The sequence below is a fragment of the Scophthalmus maximus genome, chromosome 16 (genome assembly GCF_022379125.1).
Source record: "Scophthalmus maximus strain ysfricsl-2021 chromosome 16, ASM2237912v1, whole genome shotgun sequence".
Classification (NCBI taxonomy): Eukaryota; Metazoa; Chordata; class Actinopteri; order Pleuronectiformes; family Scophthalmidae; genus Scophthalmus; species Scophthalmus maximus.
In genome coordinates, this window is record NC_061530.1 from 13,169,274 (window position 1) to 13,191,143 (window position 21,870).

At 45.6% G+C, this 21,870-nt stretch overlaps 1 protein-coding gene across 1 annotated transcript; it reads left to right on the plus strand.

Annotated features, from left to right (window-relative positions):
* The first annotated feature begins 1,242 nt into the window (after window positions 1-1,242).
* Window positions 1,243-21,484, plus strand: gfra1b (gdnf family receptor alpha 1b). The gene is made up of 10 exons (XM_035612570.2): window positions 1,243-1,860; window positions 2,195-2,503; window positions 3,297-3,380; window positions 12,116-12,294; window positions 12,618-12,790; window positions 13,424-13,533; window positions 15,819-15,953; window positions 16,525-16,715; window positions 19,303-19,350; window positions 19,687-21,484. The coding sequence occupies exons 1-10, from the start codon at window positions 1,821-1,823 to the stop codon at window positions 19,837-19,839; spliced, it is 1,422 nt and encodes a 473-aa protein (XP_035468463.2). The 5' UTR covers window positions 1,243-1,820; the 3' UTR covers window positions 19,840-21,484.
* The last annotated feature ends 386 nt before the right edge of the window (window positions 21,485-21,870 follow it).

Sequence of the window (21,870 nt, forward strand, 5' to 3'; positions counted from 1 at the left end):
CCTAAATCCTGCTCGGCAGTCTCGTGGGATCCCTCTCAAAACGAAGGTTTTTCCGGTCGGTTTGTTTTATTTCCCCTGTTTGCTTTCTGATCCTTTTTCTATTCAAATAAAGTTGCAGTCTTTCAGAGGGGCCACTTCTCTTCCCTTTTCCCACACTATGAATAAATGAACCTGTGCTGGAAACTTGAAATAATTGCGCTGGCGTTCTGACTCTTTGCTTTATGGATTTTCATACACGCACGAGACAGAGTCGGTGCAGCCTGGGGGCAGCAGAGAGCCCCGAGGCAAAAACTAAAGAGAACAAAGAGGATGATAAATAAATGAAGGGGGCTTTGGCACCGAAGGGGCTTTGTTCTGTAAATTTGACACTTGGCATGACATTGCGGTCTCAATTATTATTATTTTTTCAAAACTTGCTTTCCACTGGCAAATTGTTAAGCGGATGTGGACACCCCCCCCAGACCCTGGTGCATCTCCTCCTTGTGATCCATTTAGTTTGATAAATATTCCAGCCACGCACTGCTGCGTCACATGAAGTGTGTGCTTCTAGTCCTTTTTCCCTTAAAGTTGATGTTAGCAGAGGTAAGCTTAATTCTCACATACTATACAATACAGTGTGAAACATCTGCATGAGGTGCCCACAAACAAGGCGGTACATGTGTGCTGCATCATGAACAGTGTGTAGCTGTGTGCAAAAGGTCAACTGGCACCTGGCACCGCCTGGAATTGATCCAAATCAGTTAGGCAAATATATGCATTTATAACATTCACATTACAGCCATGAGTGCTTATTGTTGGGTTTTTTTGGATAAATTTGAAAGATGCAAGCGACAAATCAAATGGGTACATTTATCGTTTACATAACATTTGAATGTAGAAATCAAACACAATATGACTCTGCAGGGTCACTGACCTGACAAACAGGCTGCATGATCAGTAAACTCCAGAGTATCTCATTTCCCACTTCATCTTCTATATATGTTTTATTTACTTGGGCGCAGAGAAAACAAACTATAATAGAAACGACTCTGTCAACAGTTAGAAACTGCAAAACTGCAATTTCAGATAAAGAAGTAATATGATTTTGTCCCCCCCCCCTCACACACTGCTGCTATTCAATTCCAGGTGTCGAAATACCTTGAAACTTTGAAACATCCCCACAACGAAACTGTTATAAAAAAAAAGCTGTCAAAAATCAGTTGTTCTGTAAATTGACACTGAGCTACAATTGGCTGATTGGGGGGGGGGTCCATGTGCGCATAGTCGCATGACGTCACGCCCCCCGCGCGTCCTCGCATCCGGAGCCTCTGTAGTTGATCTGAGCTGGAGAACAGTCCGGATTACACGCTGCTGTTTCATGGGGTTTCTCTCCATGCGTAACGGAGTGTGTACTGGTTTGGGTTATTTTTGACCCAGCTGTGTTTTTCTGGGGGGGGGGATGTACAACTGAAACACGCTCTCACTCCGTGCACGGGATGTGATGCACAAGTTGAGTCCGTAATTAAGTCTTCACTTGATCTCAACTTTGCAGTCCGCAGCTGGAGACTTGAGTCCTGTGCGTCGGGGACGCGGAGCAGCCGCTGGGAGCAGAGGGAGCGGGACGCGCTGCGTCTTTACGCGTCGCGCGCTTTCAGCTGCTGGACTCGGCCGCGGAGTTCTGGGCTCACCACTGTCGGATCTACAAGGATGCATCATCACCCCAGCCCCCGTCATGTGCAACACAAGTGGACCCGTCTCACGGATTCTTCTTGACACTTCGTAAATCAATCCGCGCAACACCTTCGCACCCAAGCCACTTGTGCCACGAGCCTCCCGGCGCAATGATTTTAACAACTTTTGTCATTATTTTGTTCTTGCCGGGTAAGTGGCGAATGAATCTGTTGCATTTCTACACGATGTGGGGGTCTGTAATAACCGTAATAATTCCGTGGCAGAGGGGGGGCAAATCCAGATGTTTTAAAAAACAGATGTTGGTGTCGGTTTCCTTTGTTCTAACTGCGGACATGCAGGGGTTCCGAAAGTTCTAGCATCCGATGCTCAGCATCTTCTGGTCCGAGAAAAAAAAAAAAAAAGGTGCAACGCAAAGATAATCGATCGCTCGGAAGTCAAACTGTGTGCAGAAAGAAAAGAAGAAAAAATAAATGAGTTGTGCGCTTTTGCTGTAACTCCCTTTACCGTGACTCCCGTGGCGCAGACCCGGTGCTCGGCCTGAAGGGGGTCGGCGGCGCGGCGTCCCGGCCCGCGCGCCTCGACTGCGTGAGGGCCAGCGAGCAGTGTCTGAAGGAGCACACCTGCAGCACCAAGTACCGCACCATGCGGCAGTGCGTGGCCGGCCGGGAGAGCAACTTCAGCGCGGTCACCGGGCCGGAGGCGCAGGGCGAGTGCCGCAGCGCCATCGACGCCATGAAGCAGAGCCCCCTGTACGACTGCAGGTGCAGGAGAGGCATGAAGAAGGAGAAGAACTGCCTGCGGATCTTTTGGAGCATATTCCAGAGCTTACAGGGTAGGCGACGATTCAGAGCAAACTGCTGGTCCCCCTATGTATGACAGACATTATAAGAGCAGAAAGAGTAGAGTCAGAATGCCCCCTGTCATTGCTTTATAATACGCTGTACAATGTCACTGATCTGTTCAAGTGTGTATAGCATCATTCCAAGGTGGAGCTTTTTGACCCTCTTTATGAAAATAGTTTAATCAGTCACTGAATTATATCAAATAATATGTTTTCGCGGGTGAAAAGAAACAAGCATCACATAGAGCAATGGAGTAAAAAGTTCAGTATTTACATAATTAGCCTAAAGGGGAAATGCTGGAGGGCAAAGGACCTCAGTTTTGTGCTCAAGTATAACACTTTTTGAGCAAATGCACCGTGACCTTTTGGCCCCGAAGGCGTCCGCTTCTTCCTGCAAACCTCAGTCCCGATGCAGTGAGCGAGTCCGCTTATAAAAAAGATCAAGCAGCATACATGCTCTCAGAACAAATACGTGTCCTACGCGGTGTCTCCATGGTGCCAAGAGATTTATTATACGGGCACATGTTCCCACCGGTTACTAAATGAACCTGAGGTCAAACTTCCTCCACAATCTCTCCGCATACGAGCACTCACTAAATAAGAGCTCATGTCATGTGCTATCAATACAAGTAATTAAAGGGTTTTTACTCAATTATCCACACTGTGTACTTGATTTCATAATGTTAATGAGAATCAGATGACATCCACCCACTGCTCATACATGTTTGCACGTACACGATATCGAACGCCCATCATTGACTTATCATTTTGTTTCCCTATGCAGGTAATGATTTGTTGGAATACTCCCCGTACGAACCAGTCAACAGCCGGCTCTCAGACATCTTCCGCCTGGCCCCCATCATCGCAGGTGAGAGGCTGCCTTTGCATTGCTGCCATTCCTCGGGTTTAAGTCAGGACAATGTGCAGACTTAAGTCACCGCACACGCGGCCATTATTCCTCAAAAAAAAACCCCACGGGTCGCGGTCGCCACTTCGCCGCGCGGATCTGTCACCGCTTGACAACCGTTCTTTTCTGTTGCCGTCTGGTTTCAGGCTGCAGCTTTCGACGCCCCCATTATCCGTCACAAAAGCTTTTATCTGCCACCGTGACCCGACGTACACAGAGCGGAGTAATTTAGTGTAGTTCACTTTCAGCTCTCGAAGCGATGAGAGGTCTGCAAGTTTTTCCCTTCTGTCACGGAACTAAGTAGCATTTACAGTATGCGCCCGTTTTTAATTACTCGTAGAGCCTGTGTTGTTTGAGATCCGGTGGCATTCTAAGGGGCCGAATGCCTGGATTCAAAGAACGAAACAAAAAAACAGAAAGGACCCCATACGTCAATTGGGTGCAGGTGAACTTGGGAGCGTACTCACCTAGACAGGCCCATATTACATCTGCTGGGATCAGACACGCACAGAGGAGCAATTAACCATCTGTCTGTGTTGGATGATGGAACACGAGCTGTGTGTGTGTGTGCGTGTGTGCGTTCGTGCGTGTGTGTGTGTGTGTGACAAGTGCAGCACTCGCTGGCACTCGTCAATGTTGAGCTTTCTGGCTGGAGGAGGACGTCTGCTGCACTGGTCAGCTACTATTTCAGTGTTGAAAAAAAAGATGGTTATTTGATATTCTCTCTCTCTCTCTGGCGCTGTGATTGAATCCACGCAGCGTCGCACAGTGGCTCTGCTCCACATGCAATGACATAATGTTGACCGTATTTCAAACGAGGGGGGGGTAGAGAAAAGTCTGTCGGTATTTGGAATTTCTCTCCTGCGCTGGAATGGTGCAGATGTAATGAAGAGATCGAGGTCGAGCGACGTGACACTCGCGGAGAACGGAAGAGAAAACTGGAAGAATTTGGGAGGCTTTCAGATAATTGCACTATAAATAAGACAAAACGGGGGTTATTAAAAAATGGCCAAGCGAAAGAAGCTTGAGTCATTTTTTTTTTAAACTACAAAATCATTTGCTTGATGCAGCTGGGATGAGACAGCAAAATCCCTGAAATGTAAGGAATCCTACTGAGCGATATTTAATTCTTGATGAAGACAACGAATCTGATTAGCTGCTAATACGCTCTTCCATCAAAGCCAGGGACTCACTGTACGGAGACCTTGTTATCTTAACGTGTGTGTGTGTGTTTTATCATTATTAGGTGCTATCGCGGTCAGAAATCACTTGTGTTAGCCAGACAAATTGGGTGCAGAGATGGAGCTGGAGCTGAGTCGCCAGTTTACTGTATACAAGTGTGTAAACAGCCAGAGGGGCTTCTTAAAAAAACCCCCCAAAAAACACTTAATGGGTGAGATATACGGGATCCATTTGCCATAAGTGACCTCATTCCTGTCTCCGACTGAGTCGGGCCTCGGGCAGTGTGCAGCGTACAATAATGCACGTGAGCCGGGCGTGGAATGATCCATATTGTCTCCCATGGGTTTCGCTGCCGAGACCTGATAAGCTCACCACTCTGATTGGCTCAAAGCCAACGTTTACCGATACATGTATTTAATACAAATGAGCTTTAGCATGTCGTGTGTTATAAGGGACGGTCAGAGATCCCTTGTTGAGATAGTGGAGAAGGTTCTTCTCCGCGAGGAAGGTCGAACTGAGACACTGGATCGGCGTCCACTGATATTTCTGCCCATGGAGCCACGCTGGTTACTTCATTTCTCACTCCCCCTCCTCTTTATTTTGAGCTCTAGCTCGATTGACTCACTCGTCTTCATTCATGTCTCCAACGAAAAAAAACCCTTTGGCTCGTGGTGTATTTATAACTGGTATCAATTCTCAAAGCCAATAGAATGGGTAGTCTCTACGCAAGAGCGGAAAAGTCTGCATCGTTTGTGGATCGTTGGACAAGTGCCTCGCGGACATGTAACACAATGCTGTTGTGCAGATGGGGAGAGCGATGCGACGACACAGTAGAGCCCAGAACAAAGCAAAAAAAGCCACATACCATGTTTATGTCTTTAAAAATCAATTTACTAGAGGGCATCATCAAGTTAAAAAAAGTAATTTCTAAATTGTAGCCGACTGCGCTACAGACAATTTGGGATTATTACAAATGTATCTGCAGCTCCTCTTGCTTATGCTCTTTGCAATCCCAGGGCTAGAGTTGAAATGGCATAGAGAATATCTGCTTGTGCATCACATTCTCCACTCATTACAAGTAAGATACTTTTCAGAGACGAGATGCACTGATTCTCCGTTTATATCGAGTCCAGCAATACTGGTGCGCGTACTTATTAGATTCCAGGCGGATATTTTGGAGCAGCACATTTACTGTATGTGAGAATGAGCTAGGGAATGAAATACGCACTTTCATTCTGCAGTCCTGTATGTACTCTTTGCTTGACTGAAGGAAACACTACTCAGTTTTTGAAATCAATAAACTTCTGCCACTTAGGTTTTGTTCCTGTAACCACAACGAATTAGAGCACATTTTCCTCGACTGCGTACATGTTTTTCAGCGACAGACTCTGCGTGTTTTCAGAAACCCCCGAGCCATGTCACTCTACTTTCATGGAAGCAGCCGCTCTACCAGCAGTAGGATTGCCCCACTACTGAGTACCCAGTATCTTGCCCCTCTCCTCCCAGTCTATCCTCATCAGTAGTCTAACAGAGAATTGAGTCCGTGAACGAGAGACGAAGCCTGGCGCGAGGATTTCTTTTTCCAGTGGAGAAGATCTCAAGAATAACTTAGGGGGTCTAGCTGCCTGAAGCAACAGATTCCTCCTCAGCGGTCTCCGTCCTCGTCCTCGGCCTCTGGCCAGGCCCCGCCTGCCTGTCAACTGCACATACATGAGCAAACAACCCTCAGCTGAGCATCAGAGTCGCCATCGGTGGAAGAGACGCTTTACCTCTGCGGATCCCTTTGCACACAAGGGCTGCTTTGAGTCACATCAGCGAATCATCGGAAGGCGTTTCCTTTCACGCGCTTCTCCTCAGTTTTTTCATTCTGCCCCTCTTTCACCGCAGAATAAAACAAGTCACTCCGGCTGAGTGAGCGAGGAGGGGGCTCAACTCCCCATGTTAGACGCAAGTTGTGGATGCGAAGTTTGAAATTCAAAACAGACAAAACCATATCATATTTATTAGCAAGCATTCACTTCTTCTTAATAGAAAGCATAATAGGTGTGTTGCAAAAGCCACTTGTACAGAGTACACAGGATAAACTACAGGGGGTGTAATGTAAGCCCGCGTCCAACACGGCACACAAGCCACTTTCCTGATAAATGATATGCATCATTCCCAGATTCAAAGTTCAAAAACTTTATTGCCATCGTTCAAGCACAACGGTATTTACGAAAATATGTCATCCTCATATCAAATTGCGTCTTGAATTTGATCAAGAAAGTCACGGGTCAATACTTCATGGTCATCCCGCCAGACTAGATCAACATGGGAATCTAAAGTTGTACCTGGCAGCAATAATTCTCCAGTTTCTTAAAATCTTACGAGGGAAGAAAGCTGTTTTTTTTTGTGTGATTTGCTTTGCTCTGCCACCAAAGGCTTTGTCACAACATTTATTCGATCGTTTTATGATTAAAACTGTAGACAACCCTATTTTCAGCCTGTGCTGAGAGAAGTTTACTGTGAGCAGAAGTCATTTTAATGTGCGTAGAGAGAATTAGGCTTTGTAATTTCAAAGTTAAAAAACACACACTGAAAAAAACCCATCTTGTCTACTTTGCTACCGAGTTCTGACTGTTTGAATTAGCTACGTCAAAACAAAATATTTGATAGTATGAATCATGCCAAGAATGTTATTGAGAAAACACTATCAGACGTATTATCAGTCATGCGTATACACACACACACACACACACACACACACACACACTTACACACTGACTAACCCACCCCCAGCATTTCCCTGCCACTCCTTGACACATGAGCGTCATTGGAAGATGAAGGCTCAGGAAAGCGGCTTGGAGAGCGTAAATTCCTCACAAAGATGAGTGTGCCCGATGGCTTAGCCATGACAAGTTGTGCGCAGGGAGCCAAGTGGATATGCATCCGTTAGTGATGGTGCAGGCAACTAATCGTGGCGCTGAGATACGAAAATGAAACGCTGTTGGCTGCAGGTGACACAGGATAATGTCTTTCGGTCTGGAATTAAAATTATTTGATATGACCTGAGCTGAGCACACCGCATGTGCAAACAAACATGTGCACACAAACACATAATCACGATGTGACTCGTGCATTACTCGCCTCCATGCAAATCATCCAGCCCACGTTCCCGTACATTAGCAGTGACACACGCGTTCTCAAAATTCCAAAAATATCCCAGCGGCCGAGGTTTTTTTTTTTTTCTTTTTCCCCACACCTCCCAAATCACAGGAGCATGAATATGAATGAGCAGCTTCGTGTTTTTTTTAACAACTTCTGCTTAAAAAGTGGGAAGCTACAAGGAAGAACAGAGAAGAAAGTCCTCTTTCGTAACATTATTTGACAACTGCTGATGGTGAAAAGTAAATTAGCATTTAATGGTGAAGGTTGTAGTTTTTTTTTAATTGGCCAAGTGGAATGTCCTTTCAGCCGAGGGGATAACGGACTTCATGAAAAAACGGAAAGCTAAAGTCCACTAACAGGTACAATGTCTGATCTCTCTCCCATGTCCTGCAGTCACAGTAGCACCGTGTGTCCAGTCATATCATTTTACCTTCCCCCCAAAAATCTGAAGCTTTAAAAGGGTAGTTTGGCCGCCAAAGGGTGTTGTTTGCTTCTCACTATGTGGATGAATGGATTGGGTTTGAACTTCCTCAGATGACCATCGCTAAATATCGTGATCTCCATCGCCGCTGCCTCTCGGTCGTAACATTTGGCCACGTGAATTGATGTTTTATTGGTCCACGCGAGTCCCACGGACCTACGGCGGCGTCCTTGTGCATCAGCTACATTCAGCTGAACTTCTGCTTTTTAAAATCAGTGCAGGATGAAGGAGCGAGGGATGACGGGGGGGGCGGTCGGAGCGAAGTGAGATTTTGCTAATTGCACGAGTGCACTTAATAAATGGGTCTTGGGTCTGATCATAAATACCCAGACACTGGGCATGGATTTAGCGACGCTGGCGGGAAGCCTAATAGACGACAGGGAGCCATGAAGGAGAGCGCTCTGACCACTGCTGTTTTCCTTCCATTATGGGGGATGACAAAGAGGGGCAGCAAGTGGAGGGAGTAAATGAAGCAGTGATACACGGCGAAGGACTTTTATTTTTTTGGTCAGTTATGTAAATGGAGACTCTGTAATGTAATTATTTTTCTGTGGGTTTTTTTTAAGAGTCCGTGCTTGTGGAAATATGCAGTAGAATCAGGTATAAAAAGACTAGAGAACCTAAAATGTTGAACATACGTAATATACACACTTTGGGCTGCGGTGTAGCTGAACCGTGATTGAAAATAATATACCTTAAGGTCCTCTCTTTACCTTTACTGAGCATAGAGTCAGTGGCTTGCCTTTACTCGGAAAACATGCAAGACTTTGGAGTAGGTTGAAGGGTAAAGGGTTTTCTTGAGTTGAGGGAGGAGATGGAGCCGCGAGACAGAGGATTGACCACGAGGACATCGACACAGGAGTTTAAAAACCACACCGTGGACTGGAACTCATTTGCAACATTCAAGGTTTGACTACAGTTTCTTATGAGGACACACGGCACCAAGGAGGCATGACGTTCTCCCAGCATGTGTGTCCTGAAACCTACAATCAAATCTTCTTGCCTGAAGCAAAGGCCCGTCAGCGATGACGCACCTGAACCAAACCAAATGTCAAAACTGGGATCGTGCCGTACGTAGGCCGATGCAAAAATCTCAACAACACAAACTGTTGGGTCATCTGACGGCATTTCTCGGACATGGGAGGGTAATTCCATGACCACGTGTCCCTGTCCCTACTCCTGGAATAGTTTGACAGAAAGCTATAGCGCGAGCGACTTCTTGGCAAAATACTGTAATCCAGAACTGCTGCACTGGAAATAAACCCCACAGAGAAGAGGAGAGGATTCTTTTAGGCCCCGCTCTACTGCCTCCGACCTCACTGCCCCCGTGTTAAATGGTGGCGTCAGTCCAGGACAGATTTTATTGGTCTTATTTATTCCACGTCCTGGGCAAAAAAGATTATAATTTATCCTGAGGCTGCTTCCATAAACATGTCCCAAAGTAAAGGGGGCTGCAGGGTCAGATGCACGAGGTTCTATTTGGTGGTTTTAGTTTTTTTTTATCTTTTAGCTGCGTAGAAACTACTTTAGCAGGCAGATGCCAACGTTTGAAGGGAGATTCTTCTTGGTGCCAATAGGTTCAAACTGTTTGGATAAGGTGATCGACATATTGTAAATGCACCGCTCACCCTTCACGAGCATTTCATACGCTTTTTGGCTTTGCAAAATTCCCTGGTTCCTCTTTAACCCAACCTGGCTGGCGCTCCTTCAAAAGGTCTTTTGTATCAACCCCGTTGAAGGTCAAAGGGTCAGATTCCAGTAGTTCCCTTGACTGGCTTGTTTTGGGGCCTGCGTCAATGTCGACATGGTGGCCTTGCTCAGGGGCTGCAACTCAAGACGGCTGAGTTTGGTTTTGTTTTCCTGAAGCCAGTGGGTCTTTTTAACAGGATAGGATGTTATGGCAGGCTCAAAATTAAATAAGACATTGCGCGGCATTTAACAGAGAAACATTGAGACTTTAAGATGACACGAGCAAAGGTTGTGTTTCGATTGCTCTCGTCATGCAACACCCACTCAGGTCTCGGATATGCGTCACAGTTTGACGACGTGACTCTGGGGGAGTATTTGTTGAAAATTGATTCTCCCATGAATAACTTAGAAATCGTGATAAATGTTTGTACTTCAATTATTCCTCTGGAGGAGAGAATGTGACCCCATGCAAAAGTGCTTTTGAAAAGTTTTTTTCCTCCCGCCACAGGGTGTCAGGTCTTCATGGTGCCACACTGTGACCTGCAGCTTCAGGCCTCACGCTTCAACCTTCTTACTCCCACTTAGCTTAGCTACATGGACGCACGCATGAACTGAATGAACGGTGAACTCCTCGTGGTAAGAGCTTTATTTTTAAAGTGTCTGATAATACAGCGAAGGGGAGCACTTTTTGCGGGGAAACTGTCAGACCCTCGGCCCGGGAGCTACAAACAGCCACTAGAGGTTCACAGCCCACATCTCCCGGCACTCGTCAGATGTAAGTAATGGGTTTTATAATATGTGATTAACCCGAGGTTCAAGAACTTATTCAGATTTAATCAGGCCTCATTCTGTGGTGCATGAAAGAGTGCAGTGAACTTCAATTCCACCTCAAAAGGCAGAATTACAGGATTCATTCTTCCGTGCCGAGGCCGAGGATACAGTTTGTTTTACTGCGCGGGAGCCAGTGGAGCAGGAAGGACTTTAACTACAACAAATGAGAAAATGAGATGTGAGCGTCATTACGGCGGCCCACGGAGTGCTTCTGCTCCGATGGAGGGATGGGCATGCTGCGATGGAAGCGAAGATGTCTGGCTTGGTTCAGGTACTGTCACTATGGGCGAAAAACGCGTCTCAGCAGGTGTTTGCGTTTCATTTTCAACGGGTACATCTCAGTGTTTATCTATGACGACCCAATCGCCCTCGACAGACACAGAGATGTGATGGCGAGGTCAAAACAGAAGCCGACACAAAAGCACAAAGTGGGATGTACTCACATGACTGGTGTAGCTTTTGATGATGCATTTGAGTTTTTGGTCCAAATTTGAATAGATGAGATGAGCACGTCCGCGGTCTTGATGATAATGACAAAGGTCACGCTGACCTAATGAGACCCGACAGAGGAATCTGATGAGGACCTCATGCGCCGCTTAGCCGGTGAGGTCAACGAACTCGACGCAACGAATGGAGCAACTGGAGCAACAAATTTGACGCGATATCTTAAAATAAATCCAACCCTTGTAGACTATGTCTGTGTTCGCACAGTTTGTATAATGTCTCGTTTTGCGAATACAAGTATGACTGAATTCAACGAGGCTCAAACATACGTCTCATATACCTGCTTTGCTGTTGTGAGAGTTTGGCTTTGAATGAGTAAAAAAGATGAGTGACAATTTTTTGGACATCAAGTGGAAATCTGTCCACATGACTCAGGGATACCCACGTCCCACCGTCTGGATACATCAACGTCAATATTAACAATATTCTCCAGAGATGTATAGAATCTTCCTTGTGGATACAATGGTGATGTGCAATTTCTGGGGAGATGATGGAATTGAATTGTTTTTAAATGGCAAAATAATGGGGGACACACCCAGAGGGGATGAAACTGTATTACATGGTGAATATGATACTGATGATGAAGATTATGATTATAACATCCCTTTAAGGAACTAATATTCTTTCCTCATGATCCCTCTCTTTCTCTTTCTCTGTTCAAATGATAACTCAGATGTCTCTCATTTACACGATGCTCAAACAACGATGTAACCTGCAGATTTACGAAAATGACGCGTCTCTCCTTTCTCCTCTCTCTCTCTCTCTCTCTCTCTCTCTCTCTCTCTCTCTCTCTCTCTCTCTCTCTCTCTCTCTCTCTCTCTCTCTCTCTCTGTCTCTCTGTCTCTCTCTCTGTCTCTCTTAGTCGAGCCCGCGTCCACGAAGGAGAACAACTGCCTGAACGCTGCCAAAGCCTGCAACCTGAATGACGCGTGTAAGAAGTACCGCTCAGCGTACATCAACCCCTGCACGAGCCGGGTGTCGGCCTCCGAGGCGTGCAACAAGCGCAAGTGCCACAAAGCTCTGCGACAGTTCTTTGACAGGGTAATTAAGCGAGAGAAGGGGGAGAGAGAGAGAGAGAGAGTTGTGTGCCGCTTTTTCTGAGTTTTATTTCGCCACTCGAGTCATCACTCGTTCCTGGTGTCAAACGCCCCACTGGGCGGCAGCCACAGTGGATCTGTGGTCCCCACGTTTACATTTTGCCACTTTTCTACTATAAGATTTTCACAACCAGGACGAGGACACAGGTGGACGCTGCATTGGACGTAGACAAATGGAAGGGGATTATCTTTTCGCCCTCCAGGCTACAATGCCAGCCTGCGTCACCCTGTGTCCTTTTCCTCTCTGTCGCTTTCCAAAATATTAAGGTTCCAGACAAATACAGCTACGGGATGCTGTTCTGCTCCTGTCCGGCGGGGGATCAGACGGCGTGTGCCGAACGCAGGCGACAAACCATCGTGCCCGTCTGCTCCTACGAGGACAAAGACAAACCCAACTGTCTGTCCCTTCAGAGCTCGTGCAAGACCAACTACATCTGCAGGTAACGATGCACGGAGGGATCCTGAACAGAAGAGTATATTCTATACAATACACACACACACACACACGGTACTATTGTAAATAAACTTGGCCACATCTCGTCTGCTCCATTGCAAAATCAATTCTAATTTACTCTCACCCGCAAAGAGTCAATTTGAAGACGTGACAACTGCCATCATAGTGCAAAGTACAAACTAAAAACTCAACAGACGTTTTGTATGAATGACAGAAAATTGCCTGTTTGAAGCCGAGTCAGTTTAATGCAAGTATGAGACCAAAAGAGGAGTCATCAACAATAACTGCAGCACAGCATGTATAGTGGGTCATATTGTACTATATAGGTAAAAAAAAACAAAAAAACAACGAACAAACTTATAAATAGTCTTTCGCAAAAGACACTGTTTCATTATTTCACACTTCACCTTCTATTGTATTCACTTTCAAACCTCCCAGCTTCAGAATCGAACGGCTCGCGCAAAAATGTGCTTCCGTGCCAGTCTGTCTGTGGCGTCACATTATCGAACCATTGCTCATAAATGTGACAAAAGCGCGCGCGTCGGCTCGCTCTCGATATCCAATATCAGCGTCGGGAAAATTTGCACCTCTCATTTCTTCTGTCTGCCGTGTTTCCCAGGTCGAGGCTGGCAGACTTCATCAGCAACTGTCAGCCAGAAGCGCGCTCCGTCTCCGGCTGTCTGAGGGAAAACTACGCTGATTGCCTGCTGTCTTATTCGGGTCTTATTGGTGAGTTGTTTTTTCTCAGAGCGTTTCACGAGAATCAGTCGTGGCGCTAATGGTGCTTCTTTTTCATTTGCTTGGTCCCTGGGATTCTGCTCGACAATCGGGGAAATCTGTCCAGATGAGCTGAAGCTTTCGCAATAAGAAAAATGTCCCAATAGAAGAAACTCACAAAATCACTTGTTCAAATCGAGTCAGTCAAACTTGCTCGTATTGCTTTTTGATCTCGACTTCCCTTTTGTTTCTTGCTCCTTCACCAATTGCGTGAAGCTTTTGTCAACTTGATGAGAGGTGATGTGTGTGGCTTTCATTAGATTTTGTTCTTCCTGAACAGAGAGCAAAGAGAGAAAGAGGCGATTCTGTTCCACAGTGATCACTTGCCACGGTGCGGTCAAGTCATACAGTTGGATCTGGACAATTTAAGCATCCATACAGATAGCGAAATCGTACGAACGTGATTGTCACTTGACGACACAGACTGCACACACTGTGGCAATTTTGTTAGAAATGAAACTGTGGCTCAGGCCCAGTGTCTTTGTAGGCATGTAATCCGACTCACACAGTTCACCTGCAGACGCTGAGTTCCAAGCCAGGTAACTTTATCTTAATGTGTTCTCCGCGCCAGGGGTGAGGCACCGGATCAACGCGGCAGCCAGACGGGCCCGAGATCGCGGTCAATAAATTGCAAATCTGTGGGGAGCGCATGCCATCGCAGTTCACAGTTCCGTTTGATCGGGCCTTTCCTTAAACAGCGGCTTTCATAACGTAGAAAAGGAAAAAAAACATGGCGTCCCGCTGAGTTTTCATAATGAGATCTGAACACGGGGCAACGGTGACGAAAATTGCAAACTCAACAGGCCGACATTTTAATCTACACCACTTCACACACAGGTTACACCTCCTAAATGGTGCCCCTGGCTTAACCACTCATCTCTCTCACACACACACACACACACACACACACACACACACACACACACACACACACACACACACACACACACACACACACACACACACACACACACACACACACACACACACACACACACACACACACACACACACACACACACACACACACACACACACAACAACAACAACAACAATAATAAAGCCTGCTTGTACTGGGCTATTAAGTGAAAAAGAAAACTAAGGCAACACTTTTATTCTGTTACATCAGGATTAGCTCACTTCCCGCAACAGCGTAGCAACAGCAGGGGGGGGGGGGTCCTTATTATAGGAAGGAGAGCAGAAGTGTAGCGGGAAAGGGGAGAAACAACGGGGGATGACGTGCAGCAAAGGGCTGCAGATCGGAACTGTGTATAAAAATGGACGTAGTCAACGGGTGAACAGAAAGTGAACTGAAGCCAATGCTGAAGTGCCTAAAAAGCCTGTATTATCTCGAATGACCAGCAGAGGGCGACTCCACTGGTTGCAAAAATCAATCATTTTGATAGAAACGCCATCTGTAAGCATTTTGCCTGTGGAGTTTATGTTCCTAAATCACAAGTTTCAACTCTTCTCCAATTCAGCACGATGTCCATTTTGTAAATGATGGTCCCATCGAGTACCGCACAAAGGGTGCAGGTCGCGGGTGTAGGTGGACGAGCTCTCAGTCAGGCCACACCCCCCCTCCTCTAAATATGGTTACTTCTGGTTTGAAAGGTGCTGGCCAAAATGCCAAACTCCGAAGCTTCAAAACGGCAGCTCACAAACCAATGGGTGACGTCACGGGGGGGTTGCCACTGCGTCGGAGCCGAACCCGCGGCCGCTGCAGGGGACCCATGGGGTTTGTCCACGCAGCGAGGTGAACGACTGGGCCCCAAAGCCCCCTTTAAACGACACTCTCGGGAGCTGCAGTGGTCCACCAACGATGGTGTTGACAATTGTCGACACCGACGCCTCTTTTGAACAACATGGATGTTGCGGAACAGACCAGGCCACCGTGGCCATGCAGCATAATTTGGGGGGGATACTGTACAAGTCAGCGAAGCTTATGACCGCGATGCAGTGGGTTGCTGTGTCAAAGTCAAGGCAGAGGGCGAGAGTCGACGGGCCCCACACCTCAATGCCGGCAGAGCGCCGATTACGCGGTGAAGCCTTTGCGAAATGGAATGATAGTTGTGCATGATAACACTGCTCTCTAATAGGGCACCTTGCAATTCATTGCAAGTTCTATAGACCTTGTAAAAAAACCCCCAAAAAACCGTCTTCCTATATTGCTGAGTGACGACCCGAACGCTCAGATTCCACGACTCACGGCGGCTTCCTTCTCTTTTGTGCCGCAGGGACGGTGATGACGCCCAACTACGTGCGATCTCTGGGCATCAGCCTCTCGCCGTGGTGCGACTGCAGCAGCAGCGGGAACAGCAAGCCGGACTGCGATAAATTCGCAGAGTTTTTCACCAGCAATAGATGCCTACGTGAGTTTTTCCATATTTAGGGGGGTTCTATAGAAACAAATTCCCCTCCCCCAGCTTCGCCGTTAAAGGTCAGATGGAGTGGAAGATAATGCCTCGAAACAGGAATAGTATCAGGTTTTTGACATGAAATACAACGTCTGTCTTCAGAACGTACAGCAATTTTCATTTAACCAGACGTCCTGCAGCGCTTAGACAGAATCTCAGGCCCAGTCGATTGTTATAACGATCACGACTCATTTAAAGTTATCTTAGAGCAAATAACATTACATTACATAAATTATTGTTGTATGTTTTCTTGTTTCTGACAGCTTTGAGAATCCTAGCTAATAAACAGATTTTTTTTAAAAGCCTATCAAATGATCTAAAGTATCTATATTAAGCAGCTTTGGACATTGACAACATGTTTTTTGTCCATGTCTTAATGCAAGAATGGAAGAAACCGGCAAACCTGTTAGATGTGTAGACTACCTTTTAAAAAAAGCAGTGCAGAGAGAAAACAAGGCATGACACTGGATCCACTGGGTATGTCCTCATAAATCTGCTCACAAGTCGTTACGATCGTTCCTTGCAGGTAACGCCATCCAGGCTTTTGGCAACGGCACCGACGTTGGAGTCTGGCAACCGCAGCCCCCAATTCAGCCCACGGCGGGCGTCACCCGGAGGCCTAAGGAGCGAACCAACAGTGCCGCGGACCCGCTGACAGACGTGACCAAACTGCACCTTGACGGAGACTCCTTATATCACATCTGCGGGACCTTACAGGTGAGGTGTTCGATGGAGAGCTTTCTGATTCACAGCACTGATGTTACATTTCAAAATAAAACAGTTCTAGTCGTAAAAAAAATAGATAAAAGTGGAGATGTGCGAGAGAAGGATTAAAAAAAAAGGTGATTTCTCATGTTTGCGTTTTTCATACTTATTTAGGAGTATGAATTTTTGAATGTAAACGTGTATTTTTAATGTTGTTATATTTACCCCATTTTGCCTCGAAGAACCTCCAGAGAAAGAAAACCCGGGAAACAACACTGGTATCTAGAGATCAGTAACATTCTTCATGCCAAAGTACAACACATTCCTCTCTGCAGCGCTGTTTTGTTTGACTGCATAGTTTGCAGACAATATAATGTTCTCAGTGCTATAAATCCCCAAACAACATACAGTATGTTTGACCCGCAGTGCTCTCCATGCAGTTGAGGAAAGTTGTGTTTGCGGTTAGTGGCTGCGCCTCGTGTCCACGCTAAAAAGATATATATCGTTTTACTGAGAAGGAAAATAAACAGAAGCATTTGTGCTACCAGGCGTCGTCAGAAACACTTCTGAGAGAAAAGTGCCTTGGACCTAAACAGCAGGTCCAGATCTATTCAGAGCCGCTGTCTGAGTGTCAGAAGTCTGGCTCTGTCACCTTGATGGCTCAGGGATGGTTTTTATGACGGCGAACGCAGTACGCCCCCTCCCCACGACCACCTCCTGGGCAGGAAGTCTGCGTTTCCAAAGCTGTCGTGTCAAAGCTAATTGGTTACCACGGTAACATCAGAAACGTTAGGCCCACAGAGGTTGTGTGTGTGTGTGTGTGTGCGTGTGTGCGCGCGTGTGTGTGTGTGTGTGTGTGTGTGTGTGTGTGTGTGTGTGTGTGTGTGTGTGTGTGTTGTTTTTGTCAATTCGTCTCTTCCGCCGTCTGGCAATTCCATCATTGTGGGTGGACACCGGTAAAAACGCTGCTCTCTTTGATTGTCTTGGGTACGCAACGGGTGACGCAGTTCCTTTGTGCCGTGAAATCGAGGTGTCATCTTTAGGCCAAAACCGGTGGCGTCCCGGTGGCCAAGAGAATGACATGGTGAAAGCTTATTGACTTATAGGAGACCAATATTAGCGCGGATGGTGTCCTCTTTTTAAATCACTGTTACACTGTGTAATCAGTTTTAACAACATAATGACAAGATTAAGAGAAAAACATTGTCTATTTCCGCAGTAAAAACCTATTGGCTTTGAATCAACGCTAAATAATATGATTGCTGACGTAAGCCACACATACTTCTATGAACCTATCATCTCTTTCTCCTGCATTTGCACAGCACATACAATCACCGGTTCAAAGTAGGTGCATGATTACTTGTAAAATCGAGTATCATACTGACAAGTATCTCAAAACCATTCAAGTTATTAATGGTCGAAAAGTTCATTTTTGACCTCGGAAACCAGCGTTGACAGAACAATTAAAAGGTCAATTGAGTAACTGTACTGTAGCTTTTTGATCATATGACACAATCTTCCTCTGCAGATTCAGTTATTTCTGTTTTTCGATCACTTCTTAGCGTTTACTCATTTAACTCGTCAACGTCAACGCATACAAAATCCCATCATGTTACTCTCTTGAAAATTCAGTCACAGACAATGACATGCAAATGGGAAGGTGTTTTGCAATATCAAAATTAAATTTCACAAAATGTGCCCAATGTGCGGATGTTTAGCATTGAACATCATAACTTACATTTTTTGCTTTGAATGTGCTTATAAATCCTGCAGCTGCTGCTTCGGTACTTTTTGGCCTCACCAACACACTTCAGACCTCTGCTATTCTCCTCAGATAAATACTGCGGGGCTGTATTCTTTAAATGAGATGATATCACATACTTTAAGCGAGACAATCTATCATATTGGATTTTAATAGCGATAATATGATTTATCGCCGCTAAAAAAGCATCCTCTGGGAGGAAAGACCTCCTATAGAGCAATTAATCATGCTTCTCCACAATCTGGCCTCTTTCTACTTAGAAACCAATGTGCGGAGTGTTTATTATGTTTCCCAAACCACCGTCGAGTCACTTTATCATTTTCTGCGGTCGATCTCTGTATCTGCGAGTGTGTATTTGTGTTTTTTGTGTTTGTGCTTGCGCACGAATGCATGTGGGTCTGTTTTCCGTGGCATGGAGCGGTGCGAGGAAAGTTTGAGTGTATTAAACTGTCATAACCTTGAGCCGCGCGCGGACAAACTTCTACACAAACACGCTGGAATCTTACACATCTCGCTTGAGGGGGATGACTAAACAAAGGGCGTCATGTTGGTCCAAACTATGGGAATTAGCATAGACTTTTTTTTATTGCCGGGAGAATTGCCGGGAGAATTGTTCAAATTCCAAGACGATTTCTTCCTTCCACTACGCCGAGGACTGGCTAAATGATTGATGATATCAGAGACGCAAGTCAGCTGCTTATATTCCATGACCGTTTTCATTTGATTTTCTTGCCACCAACCATCCGCCAGTGTGTGATCGTGAGAGACAGGCAGACAAATAAAGAATGAAAGTTAATGTTTCTGGGTTGGGTTTTTTTCTTGTTTTCTTCCCTCTAGGCCCAAAAACTGGTGTCAAACCAAACGGTGGATACTGCAGTGTGTGTGGTAAGAGCTCAGACAAACAATGAAACTGCATTGTAATAATTACAAAAAATATCAACACTTATATGGAGCTCAATATTGCATACCTTGTTGGAGTCACAACATTATGTATTTACTGGCTCTCTTTTCCACTACTCTCCTCACATTTTCTATTATCGATACACCGAATAGAAAATCTCAGTCAAGAGTCAAATCTTGACGGAGACGCACTTAATAAAAACTTTGCAATATTCATCAATATATGAATATTCGTTGATTTTTTTTTATTGTATTGAGCTAAATCTCAGATTCATGCTGAAGCCCACAGAAAAAATAATTAATTGTCATCTTTCCCCCCAGAACCGCAAACTGGATGAGTCCAGTGACTCAAACGCCATTGCCAGAAGCTCACCGGCTGAACTCGCCTGCCTACACCCCTCCAGTATGCTCCTGGCACTGGCCTTTGGTTTCACGCCCATAGTGTTGCCGCAGGACGGCTTCTACCTTTTGTAGGAACGCCGAGTCTCGTGGATCGACTTCTCTTATCGCGAGGAGTGACTCAACTCATGAAACTTTAATTTGTGACACCTACATTTTTTTCTTTTCTTTTCTTCCTTTCTTGAAGTGGAAAAGAGCAACACAGGCTGGTAAGAGCACGAAAAAATAATGGGCGACGGCGGATCGTATCCGAGGGAACCCGCGTTGACCGCTGCTCGCCGCCGTAGCGCAGATATCGGCTCATTTGCCTTCTCTGCCTCGTGGGGGCAATTTGGTCTCATACATAGAAACACTTTTTCCTTTGTTTCGGAGCTGAACCCTGTGATCTGGTAACCGTGTGAATAAAGTCACTCCTTTGGACTGGGTCGCAAACCGGCTCACATTCGACCGGACGGACTGCCAATGTGCCGAGCGTCCTTGTGAGGACGAGGTGGGATGAGTCTCTGTCTAGTCCTTACTGTGCTTCAAGGCGTCCTGTTAATAAACTCCGCTTCGGCGGAAAAATAAGGACAACTACTAAGTGTTGATCTGTAAGTGTTGATCTGTAACGTGTCCCTATGGAAAACTGACCCATTGCCTAGACACACAAGACATAGACGCTACAAGAACCTACGTTCTCCTCCACATGCTCAGTAAGTAAAGACCCGTTTTGTAGATTGATTTGACGCTGGCTTGTGGTTCGATCACCGTCGCCTCTGGAAAATAACATTTTGTACATACGATACGTGAAATGTGAACTCTATTACAGTTTGCCGCTGTTTGGTTGTAACATATCGTCTGTAATGTTTTTTGAGAGTGTATGTTAGCTTTTCGTGGGACTGAGGCGCCTCGGCTTCGTCTGCTGTCGCTACGATTTCTAAAGTGTGACGGGGTACGGTTCTTCACTCAGATATGACTTTAATGTGTAATTAAGTGTTGCTGGCAAAGTGCATAATGTTATCTTAATATTTCTCTCGGGGAAATATCAAAATATCTGCAACGGCAGCGCGAGCATAACGAATTTAGTAAAAAAAAAAGTACCGTTAATGGCTAAAACATGTTTCGTTGGTTTGATCCAGGTTCGTCAGACTGCCACTGTTTCACCTAATTACATCTTGGCAGAGAGCAAGAGGACGAAGGTTTGACAAGCAATGAATGTGTACATACCCACAAGTCGAGCTACGCCAAAAGACAAAAAAGCCAGAACACATTAATTGCTGGCAATTACCGCCGATGCAAATGGGGGAAAAGATGAAAACACTCACATAGTTATTACAGACTTAATGACACCATCATTATCCGAGACATTCAAAGAATGTACAACATAATGATAATGAACACCGACGACTTGTTTTTAAACATCCTTACATTTTCCCAAAGTGTGTAAATTCGCCTGCACGCAAAATCCCTGTCGACTACTCAACTGAAGCCTGTAATGGCGTGCGTCTTTATAGATTGTGTGTCTCAGATTTGCTTTTTAAAAGGGTCAAAAAAGAGTTTTGGTCAAACAAATACAACCCAACTGTTTACCTAATTTGAATTTTGGCATCTGAAGTCATCTCCTTTAGGAAGAAACCTTTATGTACAGGTAGCCATGGATAAAACGGAAAGAAAAAAAATGACATTTGGTTGATCTGTTCAGTGTGTGCCACGCAGCAGAAATAAAGATGATGAACAGTGACTCATTGATGGTTTCTACAATCAACAGCAAATGACGCCGTCTGTTTTTTGGCTCGTGTCTTTTTTCCACACCGTTAGTCTATCTGGTCCTTCGGCGACGAGGGAGCCCTCCTGTAAAAGCAGGATTATACGGCGGCACCTGGCAGACAAGGCGGCCATTGTCAGTCAGATCACATCAGTCCCACAGCGCAGTGACACAGGGAGACAAGGACGCAGCCTACAAAGGACAGACTGTTTTGGCACAGTGATGGAGTACTTGACCTAGACAGAGAGCCGGAGATTTATGAGATGTGTCACGAGACCAAGAGGGCCAAAATATTCTCCTCATGTTACCCATGAGATGGAAATGACGACTGTCCATTTTAACCGATAGAAAGGGGAGGAAGA

Coding starts and splice junctions, on each gene's coding strand:
- gfra1b (XM_035612570.2), top strand. CDS start 1,821: ATGATTTTAACAACTTTTGTCATTATTTTGTTCTTGCCGG. Junction 3,381..12,115: donor CCTGGCCCCCATCATCGCAG/GTGAGAGGCTGC, acceptor TGTCTCTCTTAG/TCGAGCCCGCGTCCACGAAG. Junction 13,534..15,818: donor GTCTTATTCGGGTCTTATTG/GTGAGTTGTTTT, acceptor TTTGTGCCGCAG/GGACGGTGATGACGCCCAAC.